The sequence below is a fragment of the Chenopodium quinoa genome, unplaced genomic scaffold, assembly GCF_001683475.1.
Source record: "Chenopodium quinoa cultivar QQ74 unplaced genomic scaffold, ASM168347v1, whole genome shotgun sequence".
In the NCBI taxonomy this organism is placed as follows: Eukaryota; Viridiplantae; Streptophyta; class Magnoliopsida; order Caryophyllales; family Amaranthaceae; genus Chenopodium; species Chenopodium quinoa.
The window spans coordinates 1264422-1283639 of record NW_018745540.1 but is presented as its reverse complement, the minus strand read 5'-3'; the positions used below and the strand labels follow the sequence as shown (position 1 = coordinate 1283639).

Below are 19218 nucleotides of genomic sequence, written 5' to 3'. Positions count from 1 at the left end.
GGTCAGGCAAGTACCAAGAGGAAGAAGCAATGCAGCAACTGTGGGGGATATAGGCATTATGCCAAGACTTGCAAAGTACCTGCTGCACCAGCTACAGAGCTGATAAAGTCAGCAGGCAGACCCCCACTGAACACTCCTTGGATGGTGGAGGAGAGGAAGAAGAAAGAGATTAGGGCTGCTAAAAAGGTAACACAAGCATTACACCAACTCCCCCTTTGTTTTATATATGTATGTGTCTTTTCCATTGACTTTTTATTTTTATATGCATGTCATAGAGTGCAATTGGGGCTGGACCAAACAGCATAGGAAACAAAAAGTTTCCTCAAGAGCAAGAAGGTTGTCTGCCATTCAGCAAGCGCCCACAGCCACAGTCTTCCTCAGCTAAGCATTCCTCAGCTCAGCCATCCTCTAGTCAGCCATCCTCAGCTCAGCCTTCCTCAAGTCAGCCTGCCTCAAGCCAACCAAAAAGAAAGACAAGGTCTTCCTCAAGTCAGCCTACAACAGCCACAGGTGTTGTAACAAGGGCCAGGCTGCAATCCCTCAACAACCTTACTCAGTGATGTACTCATGCTGGATATCAAACATTATGTCTGTTGAACAATTTCAAACTTTTATTATGTACTCATGACTGGTTATGTAACTTGCTAGTTTTTTAGTGGCTTCCCTTAACAAATTTGAACAATTAGATATTGAATTGTAATGGTTGCATGGCTTTGATTGCCATTGAAACATGTTGAAGTAAGGTTCTTTTGTCAACCTGTACTTGAACTATCTTAGTGTTTCACATATTTCCCATGTTTTAATGTTTCACATGTTTAAATAGGTTGATTAAAAGACAAGGCATAAATAGGAACTTAGACAAGGCATAAATAGGTTGATTAAAAGACATATTTATAACACTTCAAGTCATTACAAGAAATTATAACTACTTAATACAGCTTACTATTACACACCCCTAGCCATTAGGAAAATTACACCCATTGACAAACCTATACAAATGGCCATGCCCACCCAACCAAAACAGCTGATTGAAGACACCTTCCCTTCATTGCACTCCCTGTTCATTCTCTTCCTGTCAGCGTTCAAGGCCTTGCATCTCATCTTCAAATTATCAACTTCATTAAGTAGGCACCTCCTTTGGCCACTGATTTCATCAACTTCCCTTTTCAATTCATTAACTTCACCCTTTAGCAGCTTCTTATCCAACAACAGGTTGTTGATAACCCCTGTTTGCCAATCTGTTCCATCAGGTTGATCAACCCATTCGAAAGCTTTGCAACCCCTTGTTTCTGTTATTGGGTCATAAAACTTACATGATATGAACTTCCTGCCTGGATTCTCCCTTGTCCAGCTAGTGAGCTTGGCCATTGGCACACCACACTTACATTTTCTGGCCTCAGGAGGGGAAGAGCTAACAAACGACATAATCTGCATCAATTTTAGATCGACAGTCACATTTACAGATTTGTACACTGACGAATTAACATTGACAGCAACAAAATTCATTTTTAATTTCATAATACGAAAAGCCCCAAATTCAATTTCTGACGAACCCTAATTTCGCAATTGGGCATTTAGATGCGTACATAACATAATCCAACCATTAATCTGAGTACGAAACAATTGCAAATAATAATTGAAGAGAATTTAAACCATAATTACCAAACAACCGAACAATTGACCGCACTCACCTGTTTCAGCAGCTTCAATCTGTTCCTCTTCTCAAAAATCGTGGAAGAATCGTGAAAGAATTGTTTCAAGTATCGTGCAACAATGCAATGCGCTGCTGCTATTCAATAAGAACAACGATTTCGTTCATTGGGGGAGAATCGTGCAAGAATGGTTCTTATATATCGTGCAAGAATCGTGGAAGAATGGTTCTTATATACAGATCTTTTAAAAATATATCCGTTGGGGTGGGCCCCACTAAAAGTTCTGTTAACGGAAGATGGATTTTGGTGTTAACTTCCAACTTTTATATTTTTGGGAGGTGTTAAAATAAAAGTTTTTTTTTGGGGGGTGTTAAAAAACATTTTCAGCCTTTTGTAAGGTGTTAAAATCCAAAATATCTATAGGATATTTTGGATTTTAACACCTTACAAAAGGCTGAAAATGTTTTTTAACACCCCCCAAAAAAAAAACTTTTATTTTAACACCTCCCAAAAATATAAAAGTTGGAAGTTAACACCAGTTAACGATTTCCGTCACGGAAATTTAACGTGGGTCCCACAAATTGGCTTGAACTTCAATTTTCACCCAGCAAAACACGAAACTTCTTTCTTCATTGAATTCGCAGCAACCTTCTGCATTGAATTCTTTCTGAACCTTCATTGATTTCGCTTTTGAACCAAAGGAGATCTTGGCTGAGAAGTGGAGTGTAGGGTGGTGTCAACGTTGGAGAAGATAAGCTCAGGAGGGTTTCTTCATCATCTTCTTCAACTACAAAAGTGCGAAAGCCGCTTGAAATTCACAGAAAATAAGGTAAAATTGCTCTCCTTTGATAGCAATTTCGTCAATTACTGGTGCTTCATTGCTGTAAACCTTGCAATAATTGGGTAATTAGGGTAAATTTTGGGACCACAGTAGGAAAGCCTTGATAAATCAATTTCTGTAACTGACTATGCGACTTAGGTTAATTGGATTTCGTAATTGAAAGTAGAGATTAATTAAGGTGGTTTATTGTTAATTAAACTAGCAAGTGTGGTTTGTTGATTAATTTATGTTACTGAGCACCTACATTGGCTTGTATATGTTTATTTTCAATTTTTTTATGTGTTTGTTTGTGTGGCTGTGATGGATTTGTTTATTCGTATTGTGCATGTATAGTTACATGGCTTTTAATATGTTTTATATGTTTTTCACTGGTGGGTAGATAATGGGTGACAAGGATAGTTTGGTTGACATCTGCCTTAGAGTGGGAGGTGCTTTTGTCCCTAAAAGAGTAACCAAAAACAGGCAGCTGCTGTGTTGGTGTGGTGGTTGGTGTTACTGGAAGAGGAAGGTTCAAGTATCTAAGTTGGATGTGCATTTGATTAGAACAGCTGCAATTCATGGTTTTGTTAATGGTGATATGGATGTGCCTATGCATTACAGCTGTTGGTATAGGCAGAAGGGGAAAACCTTTAACACTGGGAAAAGGGAACTAGTTAACAGTGAAGAGGTTAAGGGCCTTTTGGAGACAGTAAATGAAGAGGGGTATGTTGAGGTTTTTGTAACAACAGAAGCTCCTAGTCAGCCCATACAAGAGGCCCAACCCAATCCTGCAAAGACAAAAAAAAAGGATAAGAAGGTAGAAAGTTCAAATACATCGACTATTAGGAGGAGCCCTAGGTTTAAGAAGACAGAAACTGAACAAAGGGAGGAGAGTCCACCTAGGAAAGCCTCAGCTAATGCTAAAGTGTTGAGGTTTGATGAAGAAAAGGATGATGGATGTGAAGGATCTGGTTATTCAAGTTCAGATTTGAGTGATGAGGGACAAGATTGGGAACCTGGTGAAGAAGAATTTGATGAAGGGGATGAGGAATGGTATATTGAAGGGTCAAAGGAGATCTTGGCCAAAGTGAACAAGAGCCTTAGGAAAGGTTTGGAGAGTGCAGTAGATGACAGGGTTGGCAAAGATAAGAGAGTAGAGTTGAGAAATGATTTGGATGTTGGAAAACCGAAGGTGAATCCAGAAAGTGATGCTGATTCAGATGATTCAAGGAGTTTGTGTGGATCTGATGAGGAACAGGACTATGCTCCTTGGTTTAATGCTGATGTGGACTTTGACAACCCAATCAAGTTGAAGTTAAATCAGAAATTCAGTAATGCTTCAGTCTTGAGGAGGGCCTTAAGACTTCATGCCATTCAAAACAGGTATGAGTTCTACTACTTGCATAATGACAGTAAAAGGATTACAGTTCAGTGTAGATATAGATGTGGCTGTGAGTTCAATAGCTACACTTGTAGAATGCCTGCTTGTACATGTGTGGGGGGGGTAAAGTGTCAGTTCAAGGTGTTTGCATCAAAACTTGTTAAGCAGCAAACTTGGCAAATCAAAACCTTGAATTTAGACCATTCCTGCTTCAGAGTAAAGAAGAACAAGATGCTTACTGCTGAATACATAGCAGAGAGGTATTTAGAAGAGTTTAGGAGTAACCCTGGTTGGAGAATTAAGGAGATTAGGGCTAGGATTTTGAATGATTTAGGAGTTGATGTGAGTTACTATAAGGCATGGCTAGCTAGGTGTAGGGCAAAACTACTGATATTTGGTTCAGCTAGGGAGCAGTATGCTAGGGTGTGGGATTATGGGAAAGCTGTGATGAAGTACAACCCTGGTTCAGGGTGCAATGTTGTTGTTGATGGTATTGACAGGCCAGAGCCACCATTGTTCATGAGGATGTTCATCTGTTTAAGGCCATTGAGAGATGGATTTGCAAAGGGTTGTAGGCCTTTAATAGGGTTGGATGGTTGTCACCTCAAGGGTGCCTTTCCTGGGCAAATTCTGGTGGCAGTTGCTAAGGATGGGAATAACAACTTGTTTCCTCTAGCTTGGGCCACAGTGGAGATTGAAAACCAGGAAACTTGGGGTTGGTTCTTGGAATCCCTTATGTCAATGTTCACACATGATCAAGGAGCTGGGCTGACCATCATGTCTGACAGGCAAAAGGTAATGCTTCTGTTTCCCTCTTAACTATTTAGGTTCAATTTCTAAGTTTTCATGTGTATGTATGTGATTGACTGATGATTATACTTTTGTCTGCATTTGGTAGGGTTTGATTAAAGCAATGGCTGATGTTATTCCCAAAGCTGAGCAAAGGTTTTGTGTGAGGCATATTTGGGCTAACTTCAAGCTCAACTTCACTGGATCAACCTTTAAGGAGCTGTTTTGGAGAGCAGCTAGGGCCACCACCATTGTAAGTTTATTGATTGTTGAAGCTAGCCTATGCTTTTATATGACTGTTGGTGTGTTTTTATATTGGTTAGCTTGTATATGCTTGGTGTGATTTCTGGTATGCTTTTATATGTCAGTTTGAGCATGAAATTGCCATGGAGTCTATCAAATTCCTCGATGAAGAGGCATATGAGTATTTAATCAACATTCCTCCCCACCATTGGTCTAGACATGCATTCACACCAAACTGCAAGTCCAACATGTTGTTGAACAACATGTGTGAGACTTTCAATGCAGTCATTAGGCCTGCCAGAGATAAACCTATCCTCACCCAAATGGAATGGATGAGGAGGTATATTATGAACAGGAATAATGAAAAGTGGGAGGATTCAAAAACAATTACACACAACTTAGTGCCATATGTGAGGCATGTTCTGGGGAGGATAGACTTTGTGGCTAGGTCCTGTGTGGTGCAGCCATCCAGAGGGAATACATTTGAGGTGCAGCTGAAGGATGACCAGGTGTTGGTTGATTTGGACAAGGAGACCTGCACATGTTACCATTGGGAACTCACTGGCATTCCATGTGTTCATGCTTATGCCTGCATATTGGATATGAGGGGTGACATAGAGGCTGTTGTTGACCCATACTATACCATGGACACATACAGGTCTGCTTATGAACCAGCTGTCCAACCAATGCCTGGCCCAAAGCACTGGGAGAGAGTCAGAATGAGGGAACCACTACCCCCTTCTGTTAAGGTGCAACCTGGGAGACCAAAGAGCAAAAAAAGGAAGCTTGAGCCAGGAGAATGTTCTTCTTCAGGTGGTCAGGCAAGTACCAAGAGGAAGAAGCAATGCAGCAACTGTGGGGGATATAGGCATTATGCCAAGACTTGCAAAGTACCTGCTGCACCAGCTACAGAGCTGATAAAGTCAGCAGGCAGACCCCCACTGAACACTCCTTGGATGGTGGAGGAGAGGAAGAAGAAAGAGATTAGGGCTGCTAAAAAGGTAACACAAGCATTACACCAACTCCCCCTTTGTTTTATATATGTATGTGTCTTTTCCATTGACTTTTTATTTTTATATGCATGTCATAGAGTGCAATTGGGGCTGGACCAAACAGCATAGGAAACAAAAAGTTTCCTCAAGAGCAAGAAGGTTGTCTGCCATTCAGCAAGCGCCCACAGCCACAGTCTTCCTCAGCTAAGCATTCCTCAGCTCAGCCATCCTCTAGTCAGCCATCCTCAGCTCAGCCTTCCTCAAGTCAGCCTGCCTCAAGCCAACCAAAAAGAAAGACAAGGTCTTCCTCAAGTCAGCCTACAACAGCCACAGGTGTTGTAACAAGGGCCAGGCTGCAATCCCTCAACAACCTTACTCAGTGATGTACTCATGCTGGATATCAAACATTATGTCTGTTGAACAATTTCAAACTTTTATTATGTACTCATGACTGGTTATGTAACTTGCTAGTTTTTTAGTGGCTTCCCTTAACAAATTTGAACAATTAGATATTGAATTGTAATGGTTGCGTGGCTTTGATTGCCATTGAAACATGTTGAAGTAAGGTTCTTTTGTCAACCTGTACTTGAACTATCTTAGTGTTTCACATATTTCCCATGTTTTAATGTTTCACATGTTTAAATAGGTTGATTAAAAGACAAGGCATAAATAGGAACTTAGACAAGGCATAAATAGGTTGATTAAAAGACATATTTATAACACTTCAAGTCATTACAAGAAATTATAACTACTTAATACAGCTTACTATTACACACCCCTAGCCATTAGGAAAATTACACCCATTGACAAACCTATACAAATGGCCATGCCCACCCAACCAAAACAGCTGATTGAAGACACCTTCCCTTCATTGCACTCCCTGTTCATTCTCTTCCTGTCAGCGTTCAAGGCCTTGCATCTCATCTTCAAATTATCAACTTCATTAAGTAGGCACCTCCTTTGGCCACTGATTTCATCAACTTCCCTTTTCAATTCATTAACTTCACCCTTTAGCAGCTTCTTATCCAACAACAGGTTGTTGATAACCCCTGTTTGCCAATCTGTTCCATCAGGTTGATCAACCCATTCGAAAGCTTTGCAACCCCTTGTTTCTGTTATTGGGTCATAAAACTTACATGATATGAACTTCCTGCCTGGATTCTCCCTTGTCCAGCTAGTGAGCTTGGCCATTGGCACACCACACTTACATTTTCTGGCCTCAGGAGGGGAAGAGCTAACAAACGACATAATCTGCATCAATTTTAGATCGACAGTCACATTTACAGATTTGTACACTGACGAATTAACATTGACAGCAACAAAATTCATTTTTAATTTCATAATACGAAAAGCCCCAAATTCAATTTCTGACGAACCCTAATTTCGCAATTGGGCATTTAGATGCGTACATAACATAATCCAACCATTAATCTGAGTACGAAACAATTGCAAATAATAATTGAAGAGAATTTAAACCATAATTACCAAACAACCGAACAATTGACCGCACTCACCTGTTTCAGCAGCTTCAATCTGTTCCTCTTCTCAAAAATCGTGGAAGAATCGTGAAAGAATTGTTTCAAGTATCGTGCAACAATGCAATGCGCTGCTGCTATTCAATAAGAACAACGATTTCGTTCATTGGGGGAGAATCGTGCAAGAATGGTTCTTATATATCGTGCAAGAATCGTGGAAGAATGGTTCTTATATACAGATCTTTTAAAAATATATCCGTTGGGGTGGGCCCCACTAAAAGTTCTGTTAACGGAAGATGGATTTTGGTGTTAACTTCCAACTTTTATATTTTTGGGAGGTGTTAAAATAAAAGTTTTTTTTTGGGGGGTGTTAAAAAACATTTTCAGCCTTTTGTAAGGTGTTAAAATCCAAAATATCTATAGGATATTTTGGATTTTAACACCTTACAAAAGGCTGAAAATGTTTTTTAACACCCCCCAAAAAAAAACTTTTATTTTAACACCTCCCAAAAATATAAAAGTTGGAAGTTAACACCAGTTAACGATTTCCGTCACGGAAATTTAACGTGGGTCCCACAAATTGGCTTGAACTTCAATTTTCACCCAGCAAAACACGAAACTTCTTTCTTCATTGAATTCGCAGCAACCTTCTGCATTGAATTCTTTCTGAACCTTCATTGATTTCGCTTTTGAACCAAAGGAGATCTTGGCTGAGAAGTGGAGTGTAGGGTGGTGTCAACGTTGGAGAAGATAAGCTCAGGAGGGTTTCTTCATCATCTTCTTCAACTACAAAAGTGCGAAAGCCGCTTGAAATTCACAGAAAATAAGGTAAAATTGCTCTCCTTTGATAGCAATTTCGTCAATTACTGGTGCTTCATTGCTGTAAACCTTGCAATAATTGGGTAATTAGGGTAAATTTTGGGACCACAGTAGGAAAGCCTTGATAAATCAATTTCTGTAACTGACTATGCGACTTAGGTTAATTGGATTTCGTAATTGAAAGTAGAGATTAATTAAGGTGGTTTATTGTTAATTAAACTAGCAAGTGTGGTTTGTTGATTAATTTATGTTACTGAGCACCTACATTGGCTTGTATATGTTTATTTTCAATTTTTTTATGTGTTTGTTTGTGTGGCTGTGATGGATTTGTTTATTCGTATTGTGCATGTATAGTTACATGGCTTTTAATATGTTTTATATGTTTTTCACTGGTGGGTAGATAATGGGTGACAAGGATAGTTTGGTTGACATCTGCCTTAGAGTGGGAGGTGCTTTTGTCCCTAAAAGAGTAACCAAAAACAGGCAGCTGCTGTGTTGGTGTGGTGGTTGGTGTTACTGGAAGAGGAAGGTTCAAGTATCTAAGTTGGATGTGCATTTGATTAGAACAGCTGCAATTCATGGTTTTGTTAATGGTGATATGGATGTGCCTATGCATTACAGCTGTTGGTATAGGCAGAAGGGGAAAACCTTTAACACTGGGAAAAGGGAACTAGTTAACAGTGAAGAGGTTAAGGGCCTTTTGGAGACAGTAAATGAAGAGGGGTATGTTGAGGTTTTTGTAACAACATAAGCTCCTAGTCAGCCCATACAAGAGGCCCAACCCAATCCTGCAAAGACAAAAAAAAAGGATAAGAAGGTAGAAAGTTCAAATACATCGACTATTAGGAGGAGCCCTAGGTTTAAGAAGACAGAAACTGAACAAAGGGAGGAGAGTCCACCTAGGAAAGCCTCAGCTAATGCTAAAGTGTTGAGGTTTGATGAAGAAAAGGATGATGGATGTGAAGGATCTGGTTATTCAAGTTCAGATTTGAGTGATGAGGGACAAGATTGGGAACCTGGTGAAGAAGAATTTGATGAAGGGGATGAGGAATGGTATATTGAAGGGTCAAAGGAGATCTTGGCCAAAGTGAACAAGAGCCTTAGGAAAGGTTTGGAGAGTGCAGTAGATGACAGGGTTGGCAAAGATAAGAGAGTAGAGTTGAGAAATGATTTGGATGTTGGAAAACCGAAGGTGAATCCAGAAAGTGATGCTGATTCAGATGATTCAAGGAGTTTGTGTGGATCTGATGAGGAACAGGACTATGCTCCTTGGTTTAATGCTGATGTGGACTTTGACAACCCAATCAAGTTGAAGTTAAATCAGAAATTCAGTAATGCTTCAGTCTTGAGGAGGGCCTTAAGACTTCATGCCATTCAAAACAGGTATGAGTTCTACTACTTGCATAATGACAGTAAAAGGATTACAGTTCAGTGTAGATATAGATGTGGCTGTGAGTTCAATAGCTACACTTGTAGAATGCCTGCTTGTACATGTGTGGGGGGGTAAAGTGTCAGTTCAAGGTGTTTGCATCAAAACTTGTTAAGCAGCAAACTTGGCAAATCAAAACCTTGAATTTAGACCATTCCTGCTTCAGAGTAAAGAAGAACAAGATGCTTACTGCTGAATACATAGCAGAGAGGTATTTAGAAGAGTTTAGGAGTAACCCTGGTTGGAGAATTAAGGAGATTAGGGCTAGGATTTTGAATGATTTAGGAGTTGATGTGAGTTACTATAAGGCATGGCTAGCTAGGTGTAGGGCAAAACTACTGATATTTGGTTCAGCTAGGGAGCAGTATGCTAGGGTGTGGGATTATGGGAAAGCTGTGATGAAGTACAACCCTGGTTCAGGGTGCAATGTTGTTGTTGATGGTATTGACAGGCCAGAGCCACCATTGTTCATGAGGATGTTCATCTGTTTAAGGCCATTGAGAGATGGATTTGCAAAGGGTTGTAGGCCTTTAATAGGGTTGGATGGTTGTCACCTCAAGGGTGCCTTTCCTGGGCAAATTCTGGTGGCAGTTGCTAAGGATGGGAATAACAACTTGTTTCCTCTAGCTTGGGCCACAGTGGAGATTGAAAACCAGGAAACTTGGGGTTGGTTCTTGGAATCCCTTATGTCAATGTTCACACATGATCAAGGAGCTGGGCTGACCATCATGTCTGACAGGCAAAAGGTAATGCTTCTGTTTCCCTCTTAACTATTTAGGTTCAATTTCTAAGTTTTCATGTGTATGTATGTGATTGACTGATGATTATACTTTTGTCTGCATTTGGTAGGGTTTGATTAAAGCAATGGCTGATGTTATTCCCAAAGCTGAGCAAAGGTTTTGTGTGAGGCATATTTGGGCTAACTTCAAGCTCAACTTCACTGGATCAACCTTTAAGGAGCTGTTTTGGAGAGCAGCTAGGGCCACCACCATTGTAAGTTTATTGATTGTTGAAGCTAGCCTATGCTTTTATATGACTGTTGGTGTGTTTTTATATTGGTTAGCTTGTATATGCTTGGTGTGATTTCTGGTATGCTTTTATATGTCAGTTTGAGCATGAAATTGCCATGGAGTCTATCAAATTCCTCGATGAAGAGGCATATGAGTATTTAATCAACATTCCTCCCCACCATTGGTCTAGACATGCATTCACACCAAACTGCAAGTCCAACATGTTGTTGAACAACATGTGTGAGACTTTCAATGCAGTCATTAGGCCTGCCAGAGATAAACCTATCCTCACCCAAATGGAATGGATGAGGAGGTATATTATGAACAGGAATAATGAAAAGTGGGAGGATTCAAAAACAATTACACACAACTTAGTGCCATATGTGAGGCATGTTCTGGGGAGGATAGACTTTGTGGCTAGGTCCTGTGTGGTGCAGCCATCCAGAGGGAATACATTTGAGGTGCAGCTGAAGGATGACCAGGTGTTGGTTGATTTGGACAAGGAGACCTGCACATGTTACCATTGGGAACTCACTGGCATTCCATGTGTTCATGCTTATGCCTGCATATTGGATATGAGGGGTGACATAGAGGCTGTTGTTGACCCATACTATACCATGGACACATACAGGTCTGCTTATGAACCAGCTGTCCAACCAATGCCTGGCCCAAAGCACTGGGAGAGAGTCAGAATGAGGGAACCACTACCCCCTTCTGTTAAGGTGCAACCTGGGAGACCAAAGAGCAAAAAAAGGAAGCTTGAGCCAGGAGAATGTTCTTCTTCAGGTGGTCAGGCAAGTACCAAGAGGAAGAAGCAATGCAGCAACTGTGGGGGATATAGGCATTATGCCAAGACTTGCAAAGTACCTGCTGCACCAGCTACAGAGCTGATAAAGTCAGCAGGCAGACCCCCACTGAACACTCCTTGGATGGTGGAGGAGAGGAAGAAGAAAGAGATTAGGGCTGCTAAAAAGGTAACACAAGCATTACACCAACTCCCCCTTTGTTTTATATATGTATGTGTCTTTTCCATTGACTTTTTATTTTTATATGCATGTCATAGAGTGCAATTGGGGCTGGACCAAACAGCATAGGAAACAAAAAGTTTCCTCAAGAGCAAGAAGGTTGTCTGCCATTCAGCAAGCGCCCACAGCCACAGTCTTCCTCAGCTAAGCATTCCTCAGCTCAGCCATCCTCTAGTCAGCCATCCTCAGCTCAGCCTTCCTCAAGTCAGCCTGCCTCAAGCCAACCAAAAAGAAAGACAAGGTCTTCCTCAAGTCAGCCTACAACAGCCACAGGTGTTGTAACAAGGGCCAGGCTGCAATCCCTCAACAACCTTACTCAGTGATGTACTCATGCTGGATATCAAACATTATGTCTGTTGAACAATTTCAAACTTTTATTATGTACTCATGACTGGTTATGTAACTTGCTAGTTTTTTAGTGGCTTCCCTTAACAAATTTGAACAATTAGATATTGAATTGTAATGGTTGCATGGCTTTGATTGCCATTGAAACATGTTGAAGTAAGGTTCTTTTGTCAACCTGTACTTGAACTATCTTAGTGTTTCACATATTTCCCATGTTTTAATGTTTCACATGTTTAAATAGGTTGATTAAAAGACAAGGCATAAATAGGAACTTAGACAAGGCATAAATAGGTTGATTAAAAGACATATTTATAACACTTCAAGTCATTACAAGAAATTATAACTACTTAATACAGCTTACTATTACACACCCCTAGCCATTAGGAAAATTACACCCATTGACAAACCTATACAAATGGCCATGCCCACCCAACCAAAACAGCTGATTGAAGACACCTTCCCTTCATTGCACTCCCTGTTCATTCTCTTCCTGTCAGCGTTCAAGGCCTTGCATCTCATCTTCAAATTATCAACTTCATTAAGTAGGCACCTCCTTTGGCCACTGATTTCATCAACTTCCCTTTTCAATTCATTAACTTCACCCTTTAGCAGCTTCTTATCCAACAACAGGTTGTTGATAACCCCTGTTTGCCAATCTGTTCCATCAGGTTGATCAACCCATTCGAAAGCTTTGCAACCCCTTGTTTCTGTTATTGGGTCATAAAACTTACATGATATGAACTTCCTGCCTGGATTCTCCCTTGTCCAGCTAGTGAGCTTGGCCATTGGCACACCACACTTACATTTTCTGGCCTCAGGAGGGGAAGAGCTAACAAACGACATAATCTGCATCAATTTTAGATCGACAGTCACATTTACAGATTTGTACACTGACGAATTAACATTGACAGCAACAAAATTCATTTTTAATTTCATAATACGAAAAGCCCCAAATTCAATTTCTGACGAACCCTAATTTCGCAATTGGGCATTTAGATGCGTACATAACATAATCCAACCATTAATCTGAGTACGAAACAATTGCAAATAATAATTGAAGAGAATTTAAACCATAATTACCAAACAACCGAACAATTGACCGCACTCACCTGTTTCAGCAGCTTCAATCTGTTCCTCTTCTCAAAAATCGTGGAAGAATCGTGAAAGAATTGTTTCAAGTATCGTGCAACAATGCAATGCGCTGCTGCTATTCAATAAGAACAACGATTTCGTTCATTGGGGGAGAATCGTGCAAGAATGGTTCTTATATATCGTGCAAGAATCGTGGAAGAATGGTTCTTATATACAGATCTTTTAAAAATATATCCGTTGGGGTGGGCCCCACTAACAGTTCTGTTAACGGAAGATGGATTTTGGTGTTAACTTCCAACTTTTATATTTTTGGGAGGTGTTAAAATAAAAGTTTTTTTTGGGGGGTGTTAAAAAACATTTTCAGCCTTTTGTAAGGTGTTAAAATCCAAAATATCCTTATATAAATGAAAATTGGGGGTTAAATCAAAATAGGGTGCTTTAAGAGCTGATAAAATATAATTTTTCCTTAGTAAAATGAGCACGGCATAAATAAAAAATAAAAAATAAAAAAGGGGCTAATAGATTAAAAATTCAACACTGAATTGAGCAACAATTTGTAGCCCATTATTTATCCATGATGATCACAAATAATAACCCCTGTTTCGGGGTTTTTTGGACTCCCTCGGGATACATGTCGTGAATATGTCCAGAAGGCCGCATACACTTGCAAAACAACGAATATCCCGGTTGACGGAATATTCGCCTCCGACGGTCAAGTCAGTAACTGGGAAACGAAAGTATTTAGAGAGAGAAAGTACAGAGAAATTAGAGCACTTTTATGCCTTTTCTTATGACATGTCTCAATCCACTCTTCCCATTATTAATGATTGGTAAGGCTGTTCGCTGTGCGGTTTTGCATTTTTTCCAAACCGCAACGCAATGCGGTTTGGTGCGGTGCGGTTTAACCACATTTTTTAAAAATTAAAAAAATCTTTTTTTAAACAAAACTTTTGCTTTATTTTGTGATTATAGACTTATAATTTGAATATTAAACTTTTTTTTTTAACCTTAATTACTTAATAGTCAAAGATTACATCATATTTTTTAAGTTCTTTTATATATTTTTTGATAAAATTGGTTTAAAGGTTTGCGGTTTAACAGTGTAAACCACAAACCGCATCAAAGTGTGGTTTGCGGTGCAATTTTGGTCTAAAAGTTTTTGGAAACCGCACCAAATCGCAAAATTGCGGTTTGGTCATTTTATGAAACCGCACCGCAAATTTCAAACCGCAAACCGCACCAGACCGCAAAATTGCGGTTTGATTTGCGATTTGGTGCGATCTAGACCGCAATCTGAACAACCCTAATGATTGGGGTAATTATAGGGTGGGAATGTGTGCCCTTTAGGGTTTGATGACCTAGAATGGTCGGCGCTGATTGGCGGCGCAATCAGGTTAGGACACGTGTCCTAAAAGGGCGTTGTTTTAGCGCTTATCTCGGGAATTGGGCCTCCTGATGTGAGGAGGCCTTCTCTCTTTCAGGTGCTCTTATGTTTTTCCACGTGTTGCCTTCCTACTGGGACACGTGTCGCCCCTTCATTGGGTCACGTGTCACTATACGGTTGGACCATGTGATGGGGTATCTTTACCCTAAACATTTGCCCCTTAGAGGGGGTGGCTCGAACCTCTTGGGCCGCCTTCTTTGAAATTTCATTCGTACACCATCATTCGAGTGTTTGAGTATTTTAGACTATCAGTTAGAAGAGGCGGACTTAATTGTCCGTCTGAATTCCAGAAGCACTTTTTGGGCTAGTGGCCTTCTACCGTCCGACTAATTCCATTTGAGCGCCAGCTTTGGAATCAGCTGGACAGGGGGTGCCACTTGATATTGAGAAAGACACCCGTATTCCTTATACTTTGGGCCAACGGTTCAAATTCGCTGATCTGACCGTTTATTTTGACGAGCCGTTATGATAACCGTACGCCTTCTCCGTCATTATTGACGGAACGGTTTAGTAACCATTTGGGCTTCTAGGTTAACTTTTTGAAAAGGAAACGTTTGGTCTCTTGGGCGGGAAAGATGATTTTACCATTTTGCCCCCATAAATTTTCCTATAAATAGGACTTGTTTGACTTCATAAAAACACTTTCGAATTGTGTGTTTCTAGAGAGGATTCAGAGCTTTTAGAGAGAGAAAGTAACTTTCTTTCCTAATCTAAAAGAGCTTCGACGTGTGTTTGATTTTTCCGTCCGTTTTCTTGAATTTGCCGGTCAATTCTTGGTGTTGTTACTTGACTACTCAAAGAGCTTTAAAATTCAAAATTCAAGTTTTCTACTCGTACAGAGGTAACCGTCTATTTCTTCTTTAGTTTTTTTTTTCATATACTTTTTTTATGTTTTAAACACGAACTAGCACAAAACTCGGATTTGTCCGTATCTCCTCATGAGGTCGGACGTTTGCTTGGGACTAAGGAGTCTAGAGTAGATGGGGCCGACTCCTCTTCTCTTTGGAGCGGCTCCATTTCCAGTGCGTATCAACTCACCCCCACCTATTCTTTTCTGTCCCCGTAGTTGAACATGGCGTGTACAAGAGCTACGTACGACCGAGGTGTGGCGATAAATCGAGATGGCACCCCTACTGATCCCTTTGTCCCCATGAATCGGACTATACAGATGTGGACTTTAGCCGGAGTGTTTGCTCGGTGGTGAAGGTAACTGCCTCCTCGTTTGGGCAGAATGTACAACAGGACCCCTCTTCTCGATCTCCTACCAGGGAGACTAGGGAAAGAGGAGTTAGGGCGTCCGGTCAAAATTTGGATCAACGCCCTCCACGACATATCAGCTCGGCCAGAACAATGTCCGAGCTGCTATCTTCTAAGAGACCTCGTTCCGCAGTTCGGGAGGACGTTGAGTTTGGCAGGGGAAGGTCGTCCGGCTAAAATCCAGGACAACACTTAACCCAAACACACCAGCTCGGCCAGGCCGTCCGGGCTGCGTATCTCTGACAGGCCTTCATCAAATATTCAGGCGGACGTTGCTAACGTGTTTGACCTGCCTCCTCGTGGCGGTCCTCCTCTAGAAAATTAAGTGGACACTGAGGAGAAAAGGAGGGCCAAAGGTAAAGAACCAATGATTCTTGAGGGCAGTGATAGACTAAAGTCGTATCACCTAATCAAAAGTAATTCCTAAAACCACTAACTAATATAGATAGGGAAGTAGGGTCGAATCTACAGAGAAACATGTCTTCCTATTCTTAATTAATTAATATAATCTAAATTATCAAGTAACCAAATTGTTTTGTGAGAATTAAACTAATAACAAAACTGAAACAAATTAAATAAGGGAGGAAAACAATAATAAAAGGCCTAGGGTATAGGTTCACCAATAAATAATAATCCAGGGTAAAACATAATAATCAATCATCACTGCATAGATTAATCAAATCATAAAGGGATTTCGCTACGTATTACGATCACAGAATTAATCTACCGGTATTAAATCGCATATCTCGAATCTTGACTTAACCATTTATAAATTAATCTGCCTATTGAAACTAAGCCTAAACATTAATTCTCATCTCTTGAATCTCGAATCAATTATGCATATCTCATACAATTAAACCTACGCAAATCTAATTGCATATCATTAAATCAATCAATAGGAAATCAACCAAAACATTGACAATCAACAATAATTACCCCGCCATATTAATTATGGATCCCTACAACCCTAGAAATAAAACTACTCGCTCATATTTAAATCTAAACTAAGTAAGTCAATTAAAGAGAGCATAATTAAATCAAAGCAATTAAATTACTGAAAGTAAAGAGGGAAGAAATTGTTACCAAAGTAGATGGAAGTAAAGAATTGCATAAACTAAAAGTGTCGAGAGGGATCAAGAGTATTAACTAAAAGCTTAAAACTAACTAAGAAAGTAAACTAATGAATAAAGTACCGAGAGAGAGAGAGAAAAAGAAGGTCCCAAACTCGCTTAACAAAAGCGAATTTATATTAAACTAAGAAAACCTGAGCTAAAACAAAGATTAAAAGTGCTAAAGGAACTCAGAAACACGCGCCCGGTTGGGCGGAGCTTCGCCCAGCCGGGCACGCCTTTTGATACTTCAGACTACACTCGCGCCCGGTCGGGCACGCGTCAGGGCGAAGCCACTTTTCTTCTATATGTCTCGCTCGGCCGGGGGCGCCTCAGGGCGAGGGCTTGCCCGGTCAGGTGAGCTCTCGGGCAAACATGGACATCTCACTTGGGCTATTTAATTGGCCCAATCTGAATTTCCTCTTGGGTCTTGAAACATGGTCCATTGCCAGGAACTCTTCTTCTTTGCCAAGCCCTTAATCACTGATTTGACGACTCCAATCGGTCTTGGGCTATAAAATATGGTCATAATTCTCCAATGCTCGTAGTGGCTTATCATAAGTCCGATAAAATGCTCTAAATCTGCAATTTTCTATAAAATAGTACCAAAACTACGAAAACACTAGAAAACGCATATGAGTAATAAAAGTGACTCCGAAGAGCCAATAATACTCCTAAAAACGACCAAGGAACGGGGAATAAATATATATATAAAATAGACTTATCAAACTCCCCCAAGCCAAACCTTTGCTTGTTCCTAAGCAAAGCAATGAATAAGTAAACCTTCACCCCAAAAATAATTTAAATCAAGCACAATCGATTTAAGGCAAATCCAACAAATATGCATCAAAGTCAACCAATCAAATCCATCCAACTACTCATCTTCCCTAACAATTTTCAACTAGAGCAAACCACAAGTGTATATGGAATTCAAGACTAGTGCTCACACACTCTTCACTCTTTTATGTGGTGAGTAAAAGATGTACTCGATCGCTCTCCATCCAACCCCTTTAACTGTGAACAATGCCTCCCAACTCACGCACTCGTGTGTTTAAAGACAAACACTCAAACTAATAGTCGACTCGGGATATATTAAATCATTCTTTGCATTGATAAACAACTAATTTCACATTCACACAACTCTATGCACAAAGGTCGGAAGGTCTTTAAAGCTTGTAATGTAAGACTTAGGGTAAAAGGTAGGATAAATTTGGGAAAATGTGAGAGTAAAGCCATGCTTAAGGGAGCCAAATGCTAATTAATAAAACCAAGGTCAAAAACAAATAATGACCAAATCATCTCCAACACAACTCAACTCTTCCAAAAATTCACCAAACATCCAATTATATTAAAATTTCCCAACACTTATAGTTTCACTCATAAAATATAACAATAAGGAAATAGAGTGAATAAACAATCTTTGAACTTTTTTTTTTTTTCTTGAGCAACCTTCAATTAGAACACTTGAACATTGAAACAATTTTTGTTCTTTTGCTCTTTTTTTCCTTTTTATCTTACATTGGAATTTTCAACTTTGAACAATAATATTTCTATTTTTCCAATCACAATATCGAAAGAACAAAATAATAACTTCTCATATTCACCCACATTGTGCAAATTATGTGCACACTACAACTCCCTCACCTCACTAACTAGTAGCTCCCCAAGTCAATCTTGGGACTAGTAACCAATGGGGCTTAAATAGGCTTGTAATGTGGCTAAATAAACAATAAAAGGGCACAAGCAACAACTTGGGTAGCAAGAAGGGAACAAATGTATCTAAAATCGTCTGAAGGCCACCTAAGAGAACAAATGCCTTCGTCCTCCTCAATGTGCATAATAATGAGTCATACAAACATTACCTAAAATTATAAACCACCTCTATGAGCCAAATCTTTTTTTCTCTCTCTAGATTTTGATAGCTTCTCTCACTAAAGTGAGTATTGCTAGTTTTGCCTAGGGTTTGCATATCCCTTCAAGGATATCTTGCGTGATCCTTTATTCTCCAACAAATCCTAATAGACCCTCTAGGTGGGAGGTGATCATCAGATTTCTGGAAGTCTATAGGATTTAATCCACTTTATCTCCATCCAAGGAGGTTAATTACCTCGTTTGTATTAAACTTCTCCATTTCCCACAAAAGGCTTCAACCTTTTCAGCAGCCTACTACTCCTTCAAATATTACAGAAGGCTCTTCGTTTTCCTCAATTAATTCATCTCAGGAAGTTATTGCATTTCGGTTTTTAGTGCAGCTTCAATAGCTAGAGGCGGCTACCTTTGTAGATTCCAATTCATGCTCCCCATGCGTGTATTGTTTCACTTTCCAAGAACTTGAG

At 39.9% G+C, this 19218-nt stretch overlaps 5 protein-coding genes across 5 annotated transcripts; 2 read left to right on the top strand and 3 right to left on the bottom strand.

The window, feature by feature from the left end:
- Positions 1-874: 874 nt before the first annotated feature.
- Positions 875-2032, bottom strand: LOC110716039. The gene is made up of 2 exons (XM_021894673.1): positions 1692-2032; positions 875-1428 (listed from the first exon to the last, which is right to left on the bottom strand). The coding sequence occupies exon 2, from the start codon at positions 1423-1425 to the stop codon at positions 946-948; it is 480 nt and encodes a 159-aa protein (XP_021750365.1). The 5' UTR covers positions 1426-1428; positions 1692-2032; the 3' UTR covers positions 875-945.
- An 843-nt stretch (positions 2033-2875) lies between these two features.
- LOC110716079 lies at positions 2876-6399 on the top strand. Its single transcript, XM_021894714.1, has 4 exons — positions 2876-4648; positions 4752-4895; positions 5011-5886; positions 5976-6399. The coding sequence occupies exons 1-4, from the start codon at positions 2876-2878 to the stop codon at positions 6258-6260; spliced, it is 3078 nt and encodes a 1025-aa protein (XP_021750406.1). The 3' UTR covers positions 6261-6399.
- Positions 6400-6574: 175 nt separating this feature from the next.
- Positions 6575-7732, bottom strand: LOC110716028. Its single transcript, XM_021894661.1, has 2 exons — positions 7392-7732; positions 6575-7128 (listed from the first exon to the last, which is right to left on the bottom strand). The coding sequence occupies exon 2, from the start codon at positions 7123-7125 to the stop codon at positions 6646-6648; it is 480 nt and encodes a 159-aa protein (XP_021750353.1). The 5' UTR covers positions 7126-7128; positions 7392-7732; the 3' UTR covers positions 6575-6645.
- Positions 7733-9674: 1942 nt separating this feature from the next.
- LOC110716041 lies at positions 9675-12140 on the top strand. The gene is made up of 4 exons (XM_021894676.1): positions 9675-10346; positions 10450-10593; positions 10709-11584; positions 11674-12140. The coding sequence occupies exons 1-4, from the start codon at positions 9783-9785 to the stop codon at positions 11956-11958; spliced, it is 1869 nt and encodes a 622-aa protein (XP_021750368.1). The 5' UTR covers positions 9675-9782; the 3' UTR covers positions 11959-12140.
- Positions 12141-12272: 132 nt separating this feature from the next.
- On the bottom strand, positions 12273-13404 carry LOC110716042. Its single transcript, XM_021894677.1, has 2 exons — positions 13090-13404; positions 12273-12826 (listed from the first exon to the last, which is right to left on the bottom strand). The coding sequence occupies exon 2, from the start codon at positions 12821-12823 to the stop codon at positions 12344-12346; it is 480 nt and encodes a 159-aa protein (XP_021750369.1). The 5' UTR covers positions 12824-12826; positions 13090-13404; the 3' UTR covers positions 12273-12343.
- Between the last annotated feature and the right edge of the window lie 5814 nt (positions 13405-19218).